General features: G+C 44.5%; 1 protein-coding gene across 1 annotated transcript in view; it reads left to right on the top strand.

The window, feature by feature from the left end:
- The window catches only part of MMP14 (matrix metallopeptidase 14), a 45,797-nt gene that overhangs the window by 11,222 nt on the left and 11,738 nt on the right, over positions 1-22,837 (top strand). Inside the window, exons 2-5 of the mRNA XM_070767108.1 lie at positions 10,999-11,147; positions 18,320-18,442; positions 19,446-19,753; positions 20,230-20,391. Coding sequence (XP_070623209.1) covers positions 10,999-11,147; positions 18,320-18,442; positions 19,446-19,753; positions 20,230-20,391 — 742 coding nt within the window. The remainder of the gene's footprint in view (positions 1-10,998; positions 11,148-18,319; positions 18,443-19,445; positions 19,754-20,229; positions 20,392-22,837) is intronic.

Here is a 22,837-nt window from a genome sequence, read left to right as displayed (position 1 = left end):
CCACGGTTTCTGGTGGCAGGCTGTCCCACCGGTTAATCCAGTGGACCTATTGATAAATTGATTTTTGGTCCATGAAAGACAACAGAGTCCATTTATCTGCTGGGATGTAACACTCCCCCCCCTTCCCCGTCATCTAGACGAGGCCAAGATTAACCCTACTTAAAAATCTGGATAATTGTAAATGCATCGCTCCTCCCCTCCCTTCTAGGCGAGGCCAAGATTAAGCTTGCTTAAAAATTCGGATAATTGCCCATACATCCTGCCGACAGAAAGCCATGTCGGCAAAGCCAGAAAGCCGAGAAGGGTACGGAAGAAGAACTGGCCAGGATTAAAACCCGAAAGATGAATCCCAGTTAGCGTCTGTCCGGCTCCCTTTCAAAGCCCAGGAAGAAATGGGGGAGGGGGAGGGGCTGTGGGCTGGCTCGGCTTTGAAATTCAGAAGCTTACAGGTTTTGGAAGCTGGGCCTCTATTTAACTTTGGTTATTTGGCAGCGCCCACGCAACTGAGAAAATGCCGCTGGCCAGGAATTCTTGGCGCTTCCCGTTACGTTCCCTCCCCCCCCCTGCCAGGTGGAGAAACCAAAGCGCGGCTGAATAATCTGGGATGGGACCCTGCTGTTTGGACTTATGACCCTCTTTTTACCGATAGTCCTCAGCTTGCGACCGTGACCGTTTGTGACGTTAGGATGGAGTTCAGAAAAAGTGACTTGCAATTGGCGGCCCATCCTTGAAGTTATAGCTCTCACTGACTCTTTTTCTTCCTCATTCTCTTCCACCCCTCTCTCTCCCTTCCTCTTCCTCTCTCTCACACTTTTTCTCATCTTTTTCTTTCTCTCATTTTTCTGTTTTTCCCTCTCTTTCCCATCTCTCTTCCTTTCTCTCTCTCATCTTCTTCTCTCTCTTTCCCATCATTCTCTCTCTTCTTCCTCTTTATCTCTTCCTCTTCCTCTCTCTTCCTCTCTCTTTCATTCTCTCTTTCATCTTTCTCTTCTTGTTTCTCTTTCCCATCTTTCTCTCTTTTCCTCTTTCTTTCTATATTTTCCTCTTTCTCTCTGCTCTCTTTCTCTCTCATTTTCTTCTCTCTCTTTCCCATCTTTCTCTTTTTTCTTCCTCTTTATCTCTTCCTCTTCCTCCCTCTTTCTCTCTTTCATTCTCTCTTTCATCTTTCTCTTCTTGTTTCTCTTTTCCATCTTTCTCCCTTTTCCTCTTTCTTTCTATATTTTCCTCTTTCTCTCTGCTCTCTTTCTCTCTCATCTTTCTTCTTTCTCTTTCCCATCTTTCTCCCTTTTCCTCTTTCTATCTCTTCCTCTTTCTCTCCTCTCTTTTTCTCTCTCTCATCTTTCTTCTTTCTCTTTCCCATCTTTCTCCTCCTTCCTCTTTCTTTCTCCCCCCTCTCTCTCATCTTTCTCTTCTCTTTCCCATTTTCTCCCTCTTCCTCTCTATCTCTTCCTCTTTCTCCCATTCTTTCTCTTGCTCCTTGCTGTTTCTCTCTCTCTCTCTCTCATCCTTTTCTCTCTCTGTCTCTGTCTGTCTGTCTGTCTGTCTCTCTCTCACACACATACCCTGCGGGCACATAATCACATTTCAGGGCTTGGCATCTGACTCAGATTTGGGACTGGTTGCAGAAACCTGCAGCCATCTGACTGAAATTTGCAGTGGGTTTTTTGCTGAATTTTTGGCAGAAAAGGGCAAAAAAAAAAAAAGTCAGTTGAATAGGCCGGTTTCACTTAAAGATTACATGATTCACTTAAAGACCAGAGTGACTCGCTTCATGGTCTTAAAATTGAGTCTGGTCACGTGATGCCTTGACTTATGACCATAACAATTTAGGACTGAAATTCCAGGCAATATTAGTAATTTGAAGATTACAGGTTAAGTCCTCAACTTATGACTTTAATTGAATCTAAAACTTCTGTTGCTGAAAGAGATGGTTGTTAATCAGATTATTCCCCATTTCATCACTCTTCTTGCCACCGTTGTTAAATGAATCACTGCAGTTGCTAAGTTAGGAACACAGTCATTAAGTGAATCAAACTTCCCCATTGACTTTGCTTGTCAGAAGGTCGCGAAATGAAATCATATGACCCCAAGACACTACAACAGCATGGATGAGGGGTCAAGCGCTCTAATTTTGATCACATGACTATGGGGGTGGCCGCAGTAGTCATAAGTATGAAACACAGTTACAAGTCACTATTTTTTTTTTAGTGCCATTGTAACTTTGAATGGTCACTAAAGAAATCGAGGATTTCCTATACGTATACAGTACTGTATTAGGATAAGCAGATCTCAGGTTTAATTTTCGAAATGACCACAAGTTGGCAGCAAAGTGAGAGAGAAAGAGAGAGAAAGAAGAGGGTAGCTCTGTGCTGCCATCTAGCCCCCATTTGGAACACTGCATCCTGGATATGAGAAACCTTTATTTTTTAAGGACTTTCACCCCTTTACCACAGCTGCATGGTAGCATGAAGCAGGGGTGGGTTCCCCTTACCTTCGCCACCAGTTCTCATTGCAACATTTTGTCCCCTGAGCATCCGCTCATGACAATTCATTGCCGTGCATGCTCCCTAGTGGGATTCAGCCCGAAACACAGCTGAGGAGCCAATCAACTGTGCTGCAGGCAAAGAAATAAAGAGGAGAACGAGATCAGAGGCAGGTGGGCAGGCTCTTTTTGAAGCAGAGACCGAAGATAAACCATCCTAAAATGTAAAATTCTGCCAAAAAGTTTTTTAAAAAGAGAGAGAGTGAGATTATTATTATTTATTAGATTTGTATGCCGCCCCTTTCCGTAGACTTGGGGCGGCTCACAACACAATAAAAACAGTTCATAACAAATCTAATAATATACAATTTAAAATATTTTTAAAAACCCATTATTAAACAGACATACATACATACAAGCATACCATACATAAATTGTATAGGACCAGGGGAGATATCTCAATTCCCCCATGCCTGACGACAAAGGTGCGTTTTAAGGAGTTTACGAAAGGCAAGGAGGGTAGGGGCAGTTCTAATCTCCGGGGGAGCTGGTTCCAGAGAGTCAGGGCCGCCACATAGAAGGCTCTTCCCCTGGGGCCCGCCAACCGACATTGTTTAGTTGACGGGACCCGGAGATGGTGGTATCCAAGGACTGGCACCACTTAAACCGGATCCGTGACACCAGTAGTGGGTTGAAGCCAGTATGGGGCACTATGGCATCCTGGTAGCAAAAATGGAGCAAAAATTTCATGTGAGGAGGCTTGTGTGAGCGAGATTTCTCTTTTGGCGCAAGATTCGCCTTCTGCGCATGCGCTGGAAGCTAAATTTCATGCGCAAGTGAGATCTCAGTGATTTTTGCAGATTTTTCTTCTGTGCATGGGCAGAAGAAAAAAAAATATTGGCAAAAATTGCCAACATCTCACTCTCGCGTGCATTTTCACATGAGATTTTGTTTCCGGTGCATGTGCAGAAGCTGAATCTCACACCGATGTGTACCCGCCCGCCCGCCACACATGTGTGTTTCCACGCCAGTTATCGGGAGTGTTCTGGGAGCCCTACACTTCCACGTCACCAGCATCTTGCTAACGGTTCGGGTGATCTGGTCGGATAAAATGGGAGGAACCCACGCCTGGTGTCAAGTCCGTTCTCCTTACTCCCTTTTTTCTAATCTACCGCCAGCTGGGATGGTAAGGGAGCCCTTGAATTAAAAAAACCCCTGGAAACCAGAGCTGCTGCATCCTGCACGAAGCAGAGGCTCCATCAGCAGTGGCAGTCTACCTTTGTTTCATGGAAGGAGACCCAAACCAAAAAAATAACATAACAAAACAAAACATAAAAGCAGCATCTCCATGCCCTAGATTGGGCTCGGGGGGGGGGGTGTCTGTGGAAGGCCATTTGATAGGGAAATATCGCAACTCCTTGAATCGGGAGAGATTAATGTTAATCCCCTGCAGTTCCCTCTCCTCGTCTGTTAATCCATCCATGTTGACTTCCTGGATTCCAGCTTCTCTCCATCGGTCCCTTTGCGTCACCTACATTGCGCAAGGAGAGCTGAGAGGGAGCCAGAAATGCAAAAGATTTCGACCCAAACCTACCGTAATGTAGTCTTCGACCTACAATGATTTCATTTAGTGACCTATCGTCAAAGTCACCACAGCACGGAAACGTGCGACTTAGGATCGTTGTTCATGGTTACGGGATCAAAATTCAGCTGCTTGGTATCTGGTTCATAATGGAATGGGAATAGAATAGGATAGGATAGAATAGAATAGAGGAATGGAATGGAATGGAATAGAGGAATAGAAGAGAAGAGAAGAGAGGAATGGAATGGAATAGAGGAATAGAAGAGAAGAGAAGAGAGGAATGGAATGGAATAGAGGAAGAGAAGAGAAGAGAAGAGAAGAGAGGAATGGAATAGAGAAATAGAAGAGAAGAGAAGAGAAGAGAGGAATGGAATGGAATAGAGGAGTAGAATAGAATAGAATAGAATAAAATAGAATAACATAATAGAATAAATGCAATGGAATGGAATGGAATGGAATGGGAATAGAAATGGAATAGGAATTAGAATAGAATAAGAAAAATAACAGAACAGAATAGGAATAGGAATTAGAATAGAATAGCATAGAATAGATTAGAATAGAATAGAATAGAATAGAATACAGTAACAGAAAAGAAGAGAATAACAAAATAGAATAGAAAGAACAGAATGGAACCGAACCGAATAGAATATAGACCCAAGGTTTCGCCTTGGGTTTTCCTGCCCCAGAATCAGGCAGTCCGGAAAATGTTGCCAAGGACGTTGGTCTGAATCACCATCAAGCTTAAGGAAAGGTGGGAGGTGGGGGGGGAGAGAAAAAGTGACTTGGCAGTGTGTCTGTGTGTGTTTGTGCGCAATGATGCATCAGCAGGGGTAGATAATCACGGGTGTGGATGGGAGGCAGAGCCAGGTGGAGGTGGAAGCACCAAGAGATGGGCTGGCTCAGACAGCGGATTAGCTGTAATGCCAGACTTGAGTATCCAGAAAGAAGTTATAATTTTTTTTTTCTTAAAAGGTTTTTCAACAAGACGATTAAAAACTAGGACAACCTTAAAATCTAAATAAAGAAATAAAGTAAGGAAGGAAAAAAGGGTGGGGGGAAACAGCGAAGGTCAGGAAAGAAAGTTGGGGAAGGGGAGAGAAAATAAGTTACTTAGAAGCGATTTCCAGGATGTTTCAAAGCACATTATAAATATACAGTGATACCTCGTCTTACAAACGCCTCGTCATACAAACTTTTCGAGATACAAACCCGGGGTTTAAGATTTTTTTGCCTCTTCTTACAAACTATTTTCACCTTACAAACCCACCGCTGCTGCTGGGATGCCCCGCCTCCGGACTTCCGTTGCCAGCGAAGCACCCGTTTTTGCTCCTGGGACTCCCCTGAGGCTCCCCTCCATGGGAAACCCCACCTCCGGACTTCCATGTTTTTATGATGCTGCAGGGGAATCCCAGCAGCGTAAAAATGGGCGCTTCACTGGCAACAGAAGTCCGGAGGTGGGGTTTCCAAGCGAGGGGAGCTTCAGTGAAATTGCAGCATCACAAAAACACTGAGGTCCGGAGGTGGGGTTTTGAGGACTTCAGTGTTTTTGCGATGCTGCTATTTCACTGATGTTCCCTTCGCTGGGAAACCCCACCTCCGGATTTCCGTTGCCAGCAAAGCACTCATTTTTGCGATGCTTGGATTCCCCTGCTGGGATTCCCTTGCAGCATCACAAAAACATGGAAGTCCGGAGGTGGGGTTTCCCATGGAGGGGAGCCTCAGAGGAATCCCAGCAGCACAAAAACAGGTGCTTCGGATGGCAAAAGGGGTGAATTTTGGGCTTGCACGCATTAATCGCTTTTCCATTGATTCCTATGAGAAACATTGTTTCGTCTTACAAACTTTTCACCTTAAGAACCTCGTCCCAGAACCAATTAAGTTTGTAAGACAAGGTATCACTGTATTTTAACCTCTCTCGGTCTAAGAGTCAACTTCACCATCCCTCCCTCCACAATGTTGGTGTTGAATCATTTTAGCTCTGTCCATGTAATAATCTCACCCGGTAATCATATATTAAAACAATTTTCTGTGGCTTATTTTTCTCCCTTAATCCTAAAAAAAGAAAAATTCTGGCTTTGTCTGAATATTGATCTCTGTATCAAAGTAGGCATTTCAATCCAATTTTTAAAAATAGTCTTTCACATTTCCGCTGAGTATATCTGTCTATCTTCAAGTGGTAGCAACTAGCTGGCCTTGCTTGAGCTTTCAAGTAAACATAGCCAGGATTGCTATTTAGATGGAAGACCACTAGGAGATCCATGGATGGAAAGAAGACTGAGAAATGAAAAAAGATTTTCTAGAAAATGGCTTTTGGGTGATTGCACATAAACGAGACCGATGATGCCACAAAATTAGCAGGAGTTGAGCCGCAATTGAAGGACACTTTATCTGCATTTAGGGTGGCACTGCGTGGATACGAGGTTGTGTGGTCAGTTGCTTCCTCCGTGGGAGCCTGCAAAAGCACCCAGGGGAAGAAAACTCTAAACTTTTGCGTAAGAGGGCAGGAAACAGGGTTTGAGCCATCATGCTTGGTCCCTGCCACACGCACGTCACATTCTCCACACAATTCTGGAATTCACCAAGGGTTTGTCAATCTCTTCAGTTTTTAAGTTTTCCGACTCTCAAAATTCCCCCAGCCGGCATGCAAATTTTAGTTCATCTGTGAGTGTCGGGAGGTTGTGGCATGATTTTTTGGACCTTAGTTTGGGAAGGCAGAAAATAAGAGAGACGTTTTGCAAGGTCCAAGCTTCGCTGAACATTTTTTTTGGAACCCTATAATTCTGTGGCTTGCATCTGATTAAACTGTTTGAACCCGATTCCAATCCGCAGAGTTGGCATCGGCGGGCAGAAGCTCTGGACAGCTGCTATGGTCATCCAGCATTAAGAAGGGCCACTAACTTAGTTTCTACTAAAAAAGGAACTAAGGTACTAAACAGGAGTGAGTGCCGGTTCGCTTCCTCCTGCACCACAGAGCTGAAAAAATACTATTTTTTTAAAAAAGTGAAAAACAAGATGGCGACGCATGTGCAGCGCCGGAAAATAAAAAATAATCAGAAAAAAAGCCATGCATATGCTATGCTGAAAACTTGGCTTCTGTGCATGAAAAGAAAAAAAAAAAAATCCCTGAATTTTTTTTTTTAAATCCATGTTTTTTAAAAAAAAAAGATGGCGGAGTCCACAGACTGTCACAGACCGAACCGGTTTTATGATGTCATCATGACATCATCATTGGTTTGCTACTGGTGTGGGTGAGCCAGTCCGAACCGGAAGGAACCCACCTCTGGTACTAGGTAGAAACTAGCAAAATAGTATTAGTTGAGCAAATGAGCCGGGGTGGCGCAGCAGGTAGAGTGCTGTACTGCAGCCACTGAAGCTGACTTGTAGATCTGAAGGTCAGTGGTTCAAATCTCATCACCGGCTCAAGGTTGACTCAGCCTTCCATCCTTCCGAGGTGGGTAAAATGAGGACCCTGATTTGTGGGAGCAATAGCCTTGCTCTGTTAAAAAAAAGTGCTATTGCTAACATGCTGTAAGCCGCCCTGAGTCTAAGGAGAAGGGTGACATAAAAATCGAATGAATGAATGAATGAATGAATGAATGAATGAATGAATGAATCAATCAATCAATCAATCAATCAGTCAATCAATCAACCCAGACAACACACTGTAAAGACACTTTAATAATAATAATAATTAATAATAATTTATTAGATTTGTATGCCGCCCCTCTCCGTGGACTCGGAGCGGCTCACAACAAAATAACACAGTACAGTGGAACCCCGACATAAGAGCTGCTCTACTTAAGAGCAACTCGAGATAAGAGCTGGGAGGGGAGAGATATTTTTGTTCTACTTACAAGCCCAAATTCGAGATACAAGCGCCAAGGAGCTGTCTCCTGAAGCCAAACGCTAACTTCCGCGTTCGGCTTCAGGAGACAGCTGCGAAGCGGCGCGCGTGTTTTAAAAGGTTGCAGCCGGCCTGGGGGGCTCGGGGGGGGTGCTTGCAGCTTTCTTTCTTGCTCTTTTTCTTTCTCTCTTTTACCTTCCCTTCCTCTATTTCTTCTTTTCTTTCTCCTTCCCACCTTCTTCCCTACCTCCCTCCCTTCACTCATTCCTCTCTTACTCTCCCCTTTCATAAGTTTCCTTGCTTCCTTCCTCTGTTCCTGTCCCTTCCCCCTTTCTTTCTTTCTTTCTTTCTTTCTTTCTTTCTTTCTTTCTTTCTTGCTTTCTTTCTTGCTCTTTTTCTTTCTCTCTTTTACCTTCCCTTCCTCTATTTCTTCTTTTCTTTCTCCTTCCCACCTTCTTCCCTCCCTCCCTTCACTCATTCCTCTCTTACTCTCCCCTTTCATAAGTTTCCTTGCTTCCTTCCTCTGTTCCTGTCCCTTCCCTCTTTCCTTCCTTCCTTCCCACCCTCCGTCCATTCATTCACCCATTCCTCTCTTGATCGCTTAAAGCCGGTCCCTGGTGCAAAAAGGGTTGGGGACCTCTGTCCTACAGGATTGGGTGGCAGAGAAGTTGAACATATGTAAATTTAAAAGTTTAAGAAAGTTTACAAGTTAAGTGAAAGAAACTTCATTATTCATTTATATGTACATGTACATTTCTTCATTAAAACATGTCTTTCTGCATAATTTAGACTAACTTTGTGAGTTTTTTGAGGGCTGGAACCAATTAAAATTATTTACATTAATTCCTATGGGGAAAAGTCGTTCGAGATAAGAGCTGCTTGACTTAAGAGCCCAGGTCCGGAACGAATTAAACTCGTATCTCGAGGTACCACTGTATAACAAATCTAATATTAAAAAACATTTAAAACCCCAACATTAAAACCACGCAACACAATCATTCCATGCATAAACTATACATGCCTGGGGGTATCTTAATTTCCCCATGCCTGGCGACATAGGTGGATCTTTAGCAATTTACGAAAGGCAAGGAGGGTGGGGGTGGTTCTAATCTCTGGGGGGGAGTTGATTCCAAAGGGCCGGGGCCGCCACAGAGAAGGCTCTCCCCCTGGGGCCCGCCAACCAACATTGTTTAGTTGACGGGACCTGGAGAAGGCCAACTCTGTGGGACCTAATTGGTCGCTGGGATTCGTGCAGCAGAAGATGGTTCCAGAGGTATTTATCCTCTGCGCATATGCAGAACACTTTGTGAATGGGCAAGGTGTTGGTCATCACCTATAAAGCCCTACATGCAATCGTGGGCTGCACCCAGCACAGGCCACACTATATATGGTAGCGAAAATCGTGATGCACACGCAGCTGTGCATCTCTGATGCATGCTTAGACATGTGTGAGATTCGGCTTCTGTGCATATGCTGAAGTGAAATCTCACACAAGGACATTTGCACATGCTAGATTTCACCCTTCCATTTTTTATTCCATTCCATTCCATTCTTCTGTTCTGTTCTGTTTTGTTCCTCTAGTCTAGTCTGTTTAGTCCAGGGATAGACAAAGTTGGCTCTTCTATGATATTCATTCATTCATTCATTCATTCATTCATTCATTCATTCATTCATTCATTCATCAATAGCACTTTTTAACAGAGCCAGCCTATTGCCCCCACAATCCGGGCCCTCATTTTACGCACCTCGGAAGGATGTAAGACTGAGTCAACCTTGAGCCGGTGATGAGATTTGAACCGTTGACCTACAGATCTACAGTCAGCTTCAATGGCCTGCAGTACAGCACTCTACCTGCTGCGCCACCCCGGCTAGCATGATTGGCTCAGAAATTCTGGGAGTTGATGTCCACAAGTAATAGAAGAGCCAACTTTGCCTAGTCTAGTATCCTCTGGTCGGTTTGAGAGCTACTGTGCCACTAAACAAAGTGACTTATGACCATTGGCGAAAATGAACCAGAGTTGGAGTTGGAGGGAAAGATTTGAATAATTTCAGTTCTTTGTAGAAGTTCCTCATCATATTAAACTAATTTGGGTTTGATCCTTGATTAGATTAAACAGGAATTAAGTGGTCATACCATTCATAGCTCAATAAAGTCCTGCTTTTTAAGAATAGAATTAAAATAAAATAGAATTCTTTATTGATTGGACACATAAGAAATTTGTCCTTGGTGCAGATGCTCTCAGTGTACATAACAGAAATGATACCTTTGTCAAGAATCATGTGGTACAACACTTAATGATTGTCATAGAAGTCCAGACCTTTAGCTACTAAACCAAAAATAGTTTTCATTTATCAGCAAGCAGTCCTCGACTTACGACTGTAACAGCCTGCAATTTGGGTCGTAAGCCGTGAAAGCTTGAGACAGTAACCCACTTTTTGACCCTTTATTTGTGACAGTCATTAAACCAACTGATTGTTTTTTGGAGTGGGTTCAGGACATTTGCTGAGCCCTTAAAATACGATTACATGATTGCTGGAAGGAGGGTACAGAACTCGATTCGTAAGTAGCTTTTTCGGGGCTTGTCATGGTCGCTCAGCCACCGGTCCTAAATGGTTTTTCTGAGACTCACAGAGTGTCCAGAAAACCTTTGAAAACAGGGAAATCAGGGAAGTATCAGGGAAATCGGCGGTTCAGGAAATATTAGGGAATTTGTGAAAAGAAAACCCAAATAAATCAGAGGGAAAAAACAAACTGTATTAAAATATTTAAAAGTCAGGGGAAAATCATGAAAAAAAACAAACCAGATTGCGTTGCCTGGCAGAGTCAAGCAAAAATGAGCATAACTGTGGCAACAACTTGCTTCCGCAGCTACCGATATTTCTCCAGGGCTCAGCCGTTTGGTATGACGTCATCTACGACTGCGCCTTAACTAGATCACAGGGAAATGTCAGGGAAATATCAGGGAATTTCAAAAAACCCTGGACACCCTGGACTCAGTTTTGATATCATTGAGCCTACTATGCTTTGATTGGCTTTGAATTTCAAATTTTTTTTTCATGCTCCTGTTTTGATTTTTTCTCCCTCACTAGGCCTGGCTGCAACAATATGGGTATTTGCCCCCGGGCAACCTTCGCACCCATACCCAGCGTTCTCCCCAGTCGGTGTCAGCCGCTATCGCCTCCATGCAACGATTCTACGGACTCCGAGTGACAGGCACAGCCGATGTGGAGACTATGAAGTGAGTGCTCTTGTTTTTTTTGTTCCTCCTGCGCTCGGAGTCATTCACCTTTCACCGGCTTCTCTTCTTACAAAATTTACTTTTTGAACTCGCGGGGCGGGGTGTGTGTGGCGGTGGAACAAACCATGATGAATTGGGAGATTGTTAATGGGTTGCTTGCTACGGGGGTGCTGGAGGAGGGCGGGACCAAAACAGTGCATGATTTTGTAGACGCAGCTCTAGGCCTTGACCGAAATTGGGATAATTTATGTTTCTCTTACTGAATATCTATCTATCTATCTATCTATCTATCTATCTATCTATCTATCTATCTATCTATCTATCTATCTATCTATCATCTATCTATCTATCTATCTATCTATCTATCTATCTATCTTCTATCTATCTATCTATCTATCTATCTATCTATCTATCATCTATCTATCTATCTATCTATCATCTATCTATCTATCTATCTATCTCTATCTATCTATCTATCATCTATCTATCTATCTATCTATCTATCATCTATCTATCTATCTATCTATCTATCTATCTATCTATCTTCTATCTATCTATCTATCTATCTATCATCTATCTATCTCTCTCTCTCTCTCTCTCTCTCTCTCTCTCTCTCTCTCTCTATTTATTTATTTATTGGATTTATATGCCGCCCCTCTCCGAAAACTCGGGGCGGCTAACAACAATCATAAAACAGGGTACAATAATAATCCAATACTAAAAACAATTAAAAACCCATTAATATAAAAAACCAAACATACATACAGACATACCATGCATAAAATTGTAAAGGCCAAGGGCGAAAGGGAATCTCAATTCCCCCATGCCTGGCGGCAGAGGTGGGTTTTAAGTAGCTTACGAAAGGCAAGGAGGGTGGGGCCAATTCTAATCTCTGGGGGGAGTTGGTTCCAGAGGGCCGGGGCCGCCACAGAGAAGGCTCTTCCCCTGGATCCCGTCAAGCGGCATTGTTTAGTTGACAGGACCCGGAGAAGACCCACTCTGTGGGACCTAACTGGTCGCTGGGATTCGTGCAGCAGAAGGCGGTCCCTGAGATATTCTGGTCCGATGCCATGAAGGGCTTTACAGGTCATAACCAACACTTTGAATTGTGACCGGAAACTGATAGGCAACCAATGCAGACTGCGGAGTGTTGGTGTAACATGGGCATATTTGGGGAAGTCCATGATTGCTCTCGCAGCTGCATTCTGCACGATCTGAAGTTTCCGAACATTTTTCAAAGGTAGCCCCTTTGAATAGCGATAATGCTTAGACTTATGTCCTGTTTTATAGCGCTTTACAGCTTTCTCTAAGCCATTTACAGACTCAGCATCTTGCCTCCAACAATCCAGGTCCTCTCATTTTACCCACCTCGAAAGGATGGAAGGTTGAGTCAACCTTGAACCAGTCAGGATCGAACTGCTGGCAGTGGGCAGAGTTAGCCTGCAATAACAATAGCGCTTAGACTTGCAAACTGCTTCACACTGCTTTCCAAGCCTTTATTGAGTGGTTTACAGAGTCAGCCTATTGTCCCCAACCATCTGGGTCCTCCTTTTACCTACCTTGGAAAGATGGAAGGCTAAGTCAATCTTGAGCAGGTCAGAATCCAACTACTGGCAGCCGGCAGTCAGCGGAAGTAGCTTGCAATACTGCATTCTAACCACTGCACCACCACAGTTCCCGAATGCAAATTATTGATGATGTTGGGTAATCATTTGTTTGAAGTGGAGTAGTGTTTCCTGCCTAAGCAAGGGGTTGCACTAGAAGACCTCCAAGGTCCCTTCCAACTCTGTTATTCTACTCTGTTCTATTTTTCCTCTGTGTGTTGAATACAGAGGGGAAAGCTTCTTTTGGGGTTGTAGGATGGGTGCCCCCAACTTTGGAACTGGCAACTAAAACCGAATTTAAGTCGTGTGACCCAGAGTGAGTTGCCAATAAAGGAGAATTATTTTTAGCTCGGGGTTGAAGTGAGCTTGGAAGTTTGGTAGGGGTTTTTTTTGCAGACATTTTGTCATCCAACTAGAGAATATTATCAGTGCTAGAAGGGAGTTTGGAGAGAGGGGAAGGAAGGAGAAGAGGAGAATGAGGAGGAGGAGGAAGAAGAGGGAGGAGGAAGGGGAGGGAAGGAGGAGGACTCTGGTGTCTTTGATGCTCTTTGAGCTTGGAGATTTCCTTGTAAACATTTCATGAACCAACTTGGTAACATCATCAGTGTTAGAAGGCAGTGGGCATTATGGAGTGAAGCAGGAGGGACAGGAGGAAAAAGGAGGAAGGGGAAAGAGATGGAGATTGGAAGCGACGGATATAGAAGATTTTGGGGTTCTTGCAGCTTTATGAGCTTGCTTGTTTTTTTGAAGACGTTTCGTGAGCCAAACTAGGTAACATCATCAGTTCTCCTGACGATGTTACTTTACTTTGTTACCTAGCATTGATGGGGTTTATACAGTTGGGTTGTGAAACGTCTGTGAGAAAACCACAAAGCTCAGAGGACACCCAGGATCAATCAGTCCTTCTCCTTCTCTTCTTCCCCTCTCCATTCCGCAAACCCCTCTCCCTTCTAACATTGATGCTATTCCCTAGTTGGGTCATGAGTAGTGATGGGCGAACCCAATGGTGTTTGGGTTCGGCAAGTTCGGATGGGCGGAGCTTTGATGTCACGTATACCGGCAGGTTGCTGAGGACGCCAAGGTGATCACTTCCTGGATTCCATGGAATCCAGGAAGTGATCACCTTGGCGTCCTTAGCAACCTGCCGATGACGTCAAGGCTCCGCCCCCAGAATCTCTTTGTGGGAGGGATTCCCCAGCTCCTTCAAAGGGAGGTCTTCACGTAAAAATAAACATGTTTATAATAATAATAATTATTATTATTTTATTATTAATTATTAATTAGATTTGTATGCCGCCCTTCTCCGAAGACTCGGAGCGGCATACAAATAAAATAAAGTATGTGAATCCCACTTCTGGTTCTTGCTTGAAAAATGGGGCACGAAACTCAGAATTCGTCCCCCCCCCCACACACACAAGACGTTCTCCAAGGCTTCCCACAAGGCTGGCAGTCAGCAGAAGATCTTACGAAACCGCCTCGGATGATGTCACTTGAGGGGGAGAACAGGGCTGTGGTTGTGTGTGTGTGTCGAGGGAGGGAAACCAGATGCGAAGTCCCAGCCTTGGCGAGTGGGCAGCGTGGCTGCAGGGCATCCTGTCTCGGGGTGGCCCTTGGCGAGCCTACAAAGCAACTAGTGTCTGGTGAGGTTAGAGTTGACCAGTGGGACGCCCCACCACAAGAACCTAGCAAAGAAGCAAAGGGAAATTGGAAATGAATCTGGGAGCAGCAGCTTCAGACAGGAGATGATGCCTTGGGATGAAGTCAACGGCATTGGGCGGTGGGGCGGGTGGGAAGAACGGGTGACCGTTGCTGGGATTTTTTGGGGGACCTCGGTTAAAAATTATTCAGTCCCTTTTGGCCAGAGGGAAAAAGCTTCATTGCTGTGTAGGCTGCCGGAGCGGTTGCCATTTTGTTAATCGGATGGCAAAAAGAAATATCCATGTTGAAGATGAAAGTGGTTTAATTTTTTTTTTAAAGAAAAACCCTGTTTGCTGCAAAGTTTTGGATTGCACAGAATTCTTCTTTAACATTAAGTGATGTTTTTGAGCATTAGCAATTTAAAGATGCCTGGGATTTAATTCCCAGACAAGAAATAATGGGTTAATTACTCCCCAGCCTGGCTGTTTGTCTGTCTGTCTTCTGTCTCTCCATTTCGTGCTCTCTCTCTCTCATTCTCATCTCCCCATTTTGCTGTCTTTCTCTCTACCTCCTCTCTAACTTTCCTGTCTACTTATCTATATCTCTCTATTTTGCTATTTGTATCTTCCTTCCTTCCCTCCTTCCTTCCTTCCCTCCCTTTCTCCTCCATCCCTCCCTCCTCCCTTCCTTCCCTCCCTCCCTTTCTTCTATTCACCCTTCCTACTTTTTATTTCTCCTCTCTCCTATTCTCCATCTAGCCATATCCATCCATCCATCCATCCATCCATCCATCCATCCATCCATCCACCTACCACATATCTCTCAACCCATTTATCCATCTATCTTCCTCCATTTTGCTATCTCTCTCTCTCTCTCTCTGGCTATCTTCATTTTGCTATTTGTCTATTTCCATTTTGCTATCCACCCCCCCTCTCTCTCTGTTTGTTCACCCACCCACCCATCCATCCATCCATCCATCCATCCATCTATCCATCCATCCTTGATCTATCTCCATTTTGCTATTTGTCTATGTCTCTCATTAGCTAACTTCATTTTGCTCCCACTCAGTCAGACAGGACAAGCAATTGCTGATAACGTATATCATTTCCCTTTAGAAATAGCACTAGCTCTTTAATTTTTATACTGCTTCACAGGGCTTTACAGCCCTCTCTAAGCGGTTTAAAGACTCAGCCGCTTGCCCCCAACAATCTGGGTCCTCATTTTATTGACCTCGGGAGCAACGGATAGAAGGCTGAGTCAACCTTGAGCTGGTGAGGATCAAACTGCAGGTTGTTGTATGCAGGTTTTATACCTAGTAGTTTGGAAAAACTTCATTCAGGACTTTACTCTATGGTTATGTGTCTGTTTAGAAATCGGTTAGGTCATTATTTATTTGTGGTTCTATTTGCGTCCATGGTACTTTAGGAGGAATGAGGGAGTAGTGTTGGTCCCCTGCAGCTTTACCATTTAGAAATAGACGCAGAGCCAGACAAAAGAGTTCAGAGAAGAATAGAAGACAGAAATTGCTACGTTTACAGTTTCTGGCATTTCAGGCTGTAAAATATTCCAGCGTTGGAGAGAGGCAAAACCTGAAAATGGAATTAGGAGAGGCAGAACCAAAAACCAAGAAATTTTGAGAGGGTGGTATTCGATCGATGGAATTTATCCAGTATAAATTATGCATTTTTTCCATTGCTCTTGAGTTCTTGAAGAAAATCTATGCAATTTTCTTTGGGAACAATATGGGAGTGCTTATATTGTTTCTAGTCTTTCTTTCTTCTTTCCTTCCTTCTTTCTTTCTTCCTTCCTTCTTTCCTTCCTTCATCTCTTTCTTTTCTTTTCTTTATTTTCTCTCTCTCTCTTTCCCTTTCTTCTTTCCCTTCCTTCCTATGCAATTTTCTTTGGGAACAACATGGGAGTGCTTATATTGTTTCTAGTCTTCCTTCCTTCTTTCCTTCTTCCTTCCTTCCTTCATCTCTTTCTTTTCTTTTCTTTCTTTTCTCTCTCTCTCTTTCCCTTTCTTCTTTCTTTTCCTTCCTATGCAATTTTCTTTGGGAACAATATGGGAGTGCTTATATTGTTTCTAGTCTTTCTTTCTTCTTTCCTTCTTTCCTTCTTCCTTCCTTCCTTCCTTCCTTCATCTCTTTCTTTTCTTTTCTTTCTTTTCTCTCTCTCTCTTTCCCTTTCTTTCTTCTTTCCCTTCCTTCCTATGCAATTTTCTTTGGGAACAACATGGGAGTGCTTATATTGTTTCTAGTCTCCCTTCCTTCTTTCCTTCTTCCTTCCTTCCTTCCTTCATCTCTTTCTTTTCTTTTCTTTCTTTTCTCTCTCTCTCTCTCTTTCCCTTTCTTCTTTCTTTTCCTTCCTATGCAATTTTCTTTGTGAACAATATGGGAGTGCTTATATTATTTCTAGCCTTCCTTCCTTCCTTCCTTCCTTCCTTCATCTCTTTCTTTTCTTTTCTTTCTTTTCTCTCTCTCTCTCTTTCCCTTTCTTTCTTCTTTCCTTTCCTTCCTATGCAATTTTCTTTGGGAACATGGGAGTGCTTATATTATTTCTAGCCTTCCTTCCTTCCTCTCTTTCTTTTCTTTCTATTCTCTCCCTCTCTCTATTTAGCAGTCTAAATTACAGTTTTAAGTTAAAATATCCAAAAGAAACCCCAATATATAAAAAAACAAGCACACAGTCGAACCATACAAAGAAACTACATGGGCAAGGGGGAGATGTTTCAATTCCCCCATGCCTGACGGCAGAGGTGGGTTTTAAGGAGTTTCCGAAAGGCAAGGAGGGTGGGGGCAATCCTAATCTCTGGGGGGAGCTGGTTCCAGAGGGTCGGAGCCATCACAGAGAAGGATCTTCCCCTGGATCCCTCCAGACGACATTGTTTAGTCGATGGGACGCGGAGAAGACCAACTCTGTGGGGCCTAACCGGTCGCTGGGATTCGTGCAGCAGAAGGCGGTCCCTGAGTTGTTATTATTATTATTATTATTATTATTATTATTATTATTATTATTATTATTATTTATTTAGATTTGTATGCCGCCCCTCTCCGCAGACTCGGGGCGGCTCACAACAAAGTGAAAAAACAATTTATAACAAATCTAAATTTCTACTAAAAACATTTTTAAAAACCCCATTTTCTAAACACACATACATACACACATACCATTCATAAATTGTATATGCCCGGGGGAGATGTCTTAGTTCCCCCATGCCTGATGACACAGGTGGGTCTTAAGGAGCTTACGAAAGGCAAGGAGAGTAGGGGCAGTTCTAATCTCCGGGGGGAGTTGGTTCCAGAGGGTCGGGGCCGCCACAGAGAAGGCTCTTTCCCTGGGGCCCGCCAACCGACATTGTTTAGTTGACGGGACCCAGAGAAGGCCCACTCTGTGGGACCTAATCGGTCGCTGGGATTCGTGCGGCAGCAGGCGGTCTCGGAGATATCTGGTTAATCTGGTCTGATGCCATGTAGGGCTTTATAGGTCATAGCCAACACTTTGAATTGTGACCGGAAACTGATTGGCAACCAGGGCAGACTGCGGAGTGTTGGAGTAACATGGGCATACTAATTTTAAATTGTAATTAGATTGGTGGGCATTGGATTTGTTGTTATGTACTGTTTTTTATTATTGTTGTGAGCCGCCCCGAGTTTGCGGAGAGGGGCGGCATATAAATCCAATAAATCTAATCTAATGTAATCGTACCTGGGGAAGCCCATGATTGCTCTCACAGCTGCATTCTGCACGATCTGAAGTTTCCGAACATTCTTCAAAGGTAGCCCCATGTAGAGAGCGTTACAGTAGTCGAGCCTCGAGGTGATGAGGGCATGAGTGACTGTGAGCACCGAGGGGTGCCAAAGAACTTTTCGGTAACCAAGAGGCCACTCCCCGCAAACTTTTAATTTTCTGGGTCTCTCTTTCTCCTTCTAGAGCCATGAAGAGGCCCCGTTGTGGAGTCCCAGACAAATTTGGAGCGGAAATTAAAGCCAACGTGAGGCGCAGGCGCTACGCCATCCAGGGTTTCAAGTGGCAGCAGATGGATCTTACTTTCTGGTACGACGCAAGCTGTTGTTATTTTTGTTAAATTCTGCAGAAAGGGACAAAAGGAAGCTACAAAACAGGGTGGAGAACTAGAATTCTGAAAACTGTCGCTCTGAAAACTTCAGTTCCCTCCTACCCCAAACACCAGGGTGATTTTTAAGATAGTTTGGCGCAAACACGAGGACTAGAAGCCTTAAAAAGAAAATAAAACAGTGTCTCTCAACCCTGGGTGACTTTAAGGTGGATGGACTTTAACTCCCAGAATTCCCCCATCTTAAAGTTAGAAGGTCGGATTTCCTGGCTGTGGAATTCTGGGAGTTGGAGTCCACCCATGTTAAAGTTGCCTAAGTTGGACTTCCTGGCTGGGGATTTCTGGGAGTTGAAGTCCACCTGCCTTAAAGTTGCGAAAGTTGAATTTCTGGGCTAAGGATTTCTGGGAGTTGAGTAAAACAATGCACTCGATCTTACTGTTATTTGTCCAGATTTCTCATTAACTTCCGATGATATTAAAAAATGACCCTCCAAATAATATGGAGTATTAATTAATAAAGCTGAGAATAGAGGGAGGCCTTGATTTAACACTGAGAAAAGTAAAAAATTGAGGTTGGGAGAGACAAGTGAGTTGATTAATCTATACAATTCACCATAGTAACTTTGCTAACCTGAGGTTCTCCACCTATGATGGAACCACAACCTCAAAAACATGGGTTTTTGGTTTGAGCAGGGGGTTAGACTAGAGAATCTCTAAAGCCCCTTCCTTTCAATGAATTTATGGAGCGCTAGTTGGCACTTCTGGAAGCCAAAATCTCGAGACATCTAGTTAACATTAGGCTGTAGGACAAAATGTTGTGGACTGTGAAGGGTCTTGGCAGTAGAAAAGTTATCTTTCCATTAGGGAAACAAAACCATGTTGTGTGAAGCAAACCCAGTTTGTGGATCTTGGTTAGAGATGTAAAACTGTGGTGTGAACTCAACCATGACTCTAGGACTTCATTTTTTTTTGCCCCTATTGTAGCATCCAGAACTACACACCCAAGGTTGGCGAACAGGGCACCTTTGCCGCGATCCGAAGGGCCTTCCGCGTCTGGCAATCGGTGACGCCACTACGCTTCCGCGAGGTGCCTTACTCTGCCGTGCGGGAGGGCCGTGAGTTGCAGGCGGACATCATGATCTTCTTCGCCGACGGTTTCCATGGGGATAGCACCCCGTTTGATGGCGAAGGCGGCTTCCTAGCCCACGCCTACTTCCCAGGGCCTCACATCGGTGGCGACACTCACTTCGACGCGGCCGAGCCCTGGACCTCTCGCAACGATGACCTCAGTGGTGAGGGTGGGATTATGGGGCAACCTTAATGCAGGATATTCTGAGCTGGGGATGGAGAACGTGACCTGTGGAGGAACCCAGAAGCCGGAGAGATTGTGCAAGTGACTCACAAATGGTGATCCATCTGTGGTTAATCCCATTTGCGCCACTCACACACTCGGGATACGACAGAACGTTTACTTCTCTTTTCCCCTTGTCTAGATTTCCTTGATTGCATTCTCAGTTCCCCTTCGCCTTATACTTTGGGGTCAGAATACTTTGACCCTTGTGGTGAGAACAGTTTGGGATCAGAGCCGGGGATGCACGTAGAAGAGGCTCCACCTTCCACATCTGCCAAAATTCTGTGGAACTGCGTAGTTCTGATTTTGTGCTGTGAGGCAATCTCTCTCTTCTGCGGTTCCTCCAGGTTGAGGGAAGTTGAAACAGCTGAAGGATGTTTTTGACCCCGAGTTCATTTCCTGACCTCTGCCTTTCAGGAAATGACATCTTCCTGGTCGCCGTCCATGAGCTGGGTCATGCACTGGGGTTAGAGCACTCTAATGACCCTTCCGCCATCATGGCCCCTTTCTACCAGTGGATGGACACGGAGAACTTCGAGCTGCCAGAAGATGACCGGCGGGGAATACAACAGCTCTACGGTATTACATAATAACTGAGTAGGAAAGAACCTTGGAAATCTTCTACTCCAACCCCTTGCTCAGGCAGGAAATCCCACACACGTGATGGTGAATCTATAGCACGCGTGCCACAGGTGGCATGTGGATATATCTCAGAGGGCACACTGGGCGTTGCCCTATGTCAGCTCCAGGCATGCAGTAGCCAGCTGATTTTCAGTCTTGGGGACGGCCGGAGGCTTCAGGGAAGTAAAAAAAACTACACAACGGGCAAACCGGAAGTTCTGAAAATCAGACTTCCGGTTTGCCCATTGTGCTGTTTTTTGCACTCTGGGGCTTCAGGAAAACAGCAAACCGGAAGTCCGTTATTCAGAACTTCCGGTTTGGCCATTTTTTTTGCACCGTCCCAGGCTTCAGTGAGGCCTGCGCGCCTATGCGGGGAGGGGGGAGGGGGAATTTGTGTGCATGGGCAGGGGGCAATGCGGGGGGGGTGCACATGCATGGGGGGAGAGAATGGGTGTGCAAACGCACACACACCTTTTTGGCACACGAACCCGTAAAAGGTTCACCATCACCATTTCAGACAAAAGCTTGTCCAACCTCTTCTTAAAAGCTTCCAGTGTTGTAGCATTTACGACTTCTGGAGACAAGCTGTTCCACTGATGAATTGTTTTGTCAGGAAATTTCTCCTCGGTTCTAGGTTGCTTCTATCCTCAATTGGTTTCCATCTGTTGCTTCTTGTTCTGCCTTCAAGTGCTTTGGAGAATAATTTGATACCCTCTTAATGAAAGACTTAATGAACTCAATCTGTATCATCTGGAGGACAGAAGGAAAAGGGGGGACATGATCGAAACATTTAAATATGTTAAAGGGTTAAATAGGGTTCAGGAGGGAAGTGTTTTTAATAGGAAAGTGAACACAAGAACAAGGGGACACAATCTGAAGTTAGTTGGGGGAAAGATCAAAGGCAATGTGAGAAAATATTATTTTACTGAAAGAGTAGTAGATCCTTGGAACAAACTTCCAGCAGATGTGGTTGGTAAATCCACAGTAACTGAATTTAAACATGCCTGGGATAAACATACAGTATATCCATCCTAAGATAAAATACAGAAAATAGTATAAGGGCAGACTAGGTGGACCATGAGGTCTTTTTCTGCCGTCAGTCTTCTATGTTTCTATGTTTCTCTTTTTTTGTGGCAGCCCCTCAAATGTTGGAAGACTGCTGTCATGCCCCCCCCCCCCAGTCCTTCATTTCATTAAATTAAACTAGGAGTGTCAAACTCGACTTCATTACCTCAGGATAGTGTTTCCCCTTGGGGATCAGGGTGGGTGTGGCTAGGGTGGTGTGTCCAGCTTGACGTCACTCGTGTCTGGGAGTGTCTGAGGTGAACTGAGCACTCTGTCAGGGAAAACGATCTCCCGAGCTCTGTTTTCAGCTGTGACGGCTTCCTGCTGCTCTCTGCCTGGCCCAGGCACCGCAGGCCGGTTCTTTGCTGTTGCTAAGCACCCCATGGGCTGCATCCAGTTCCTGGGCCTTGAGTTTGACAGCCCTGAACTAGACATACCCAATTCCAGGTACACAATCCTACTGTGGCCTCCTGATTCCTCCATCAGCTTCATATTTTTGTTCTTTGCTTTCTTTAACGTCTCCAACCCTAGCAAATAGATTAGATTAGATTAGATTTATTGGATTTATATGCCGCCCCTCTCCGCAAACTCGGGGTGGCTCACAACAATGGTAAAAACAATACATAATAACAAATCCAATACCCACCAATCCAATTACAATTTTAAGCTAAAAAATTCATAAAAAACAACCCCAGAATATTAAAAAACAAGCACACAATCAATCTAACACCAAAACAATATGGGCAAGGGGGAGATGTTTCAGTTCCCCCATGCCTGAGGGCAGAGGTGGGTTTTAAGGAGTTTGCGAAAGGCAAGGAGGGTGGGGGCAATCCTAATCTCAGGGGGGAGCTGGTTCCAGAGGGTCGGAGCCGCCACAGAGAAGGCTCTTCCCCTGGGTCCCGCCAGACGACATTGTTTAGTCGACGGGACCCGGAGAAGGCCAACTCTGTGGGACCTAACCGGTAACTGGGATTTGTGCGGCAGAAGGCGGTCCCGAAGGTATTCTGGTCTGGTGCCATGAAGGGCTTTATAGATCATAACCAACACTTTGAATTGTGACCGGAAACTGATCGGCAACCAATGCAGACTGCGGAGTGTTGGAGTAATATGTGCATACTTAGAGAAGCCCATAATTGCTCTCGCAGCTGCATTCTGCACGATCTGAAGTTTCCGAACACTTTTCAAAGATAGCCCCTTTGAAATAGGGAGAGCGCTACCTTTAGTCCAGGTTGGAGGCAGCTGTTTTTGTCAGCTCTACCGATGAAAACAGGGGGTGTGGGGTCCACTTACTTCTGCCACCAGTTCGCATCGCAATGTTTTATGCACGTGTGCACGCTCC

The sequence above is a fragment of the Erythrolamprus reginae genome, chromosome Z (genome assembly GCF_031021105.1).
Source record: "Erythrolamprus reginae isolate rEryReg1 chromosome Z, rEryReg1.hap1, whole genome shotgun sequence".
NCBI lineage: Eukaryota > Metazoa > Chordata > Lepidosauria > Squamata > Dipsadidae > Erythrolamprus > Erythrolamprus reginae.
The sequence above is the reverse complement of the archived record's forward strand: the minus strand, read 5'-3'. Positions and strand labels throughout refer to the sequence as shown.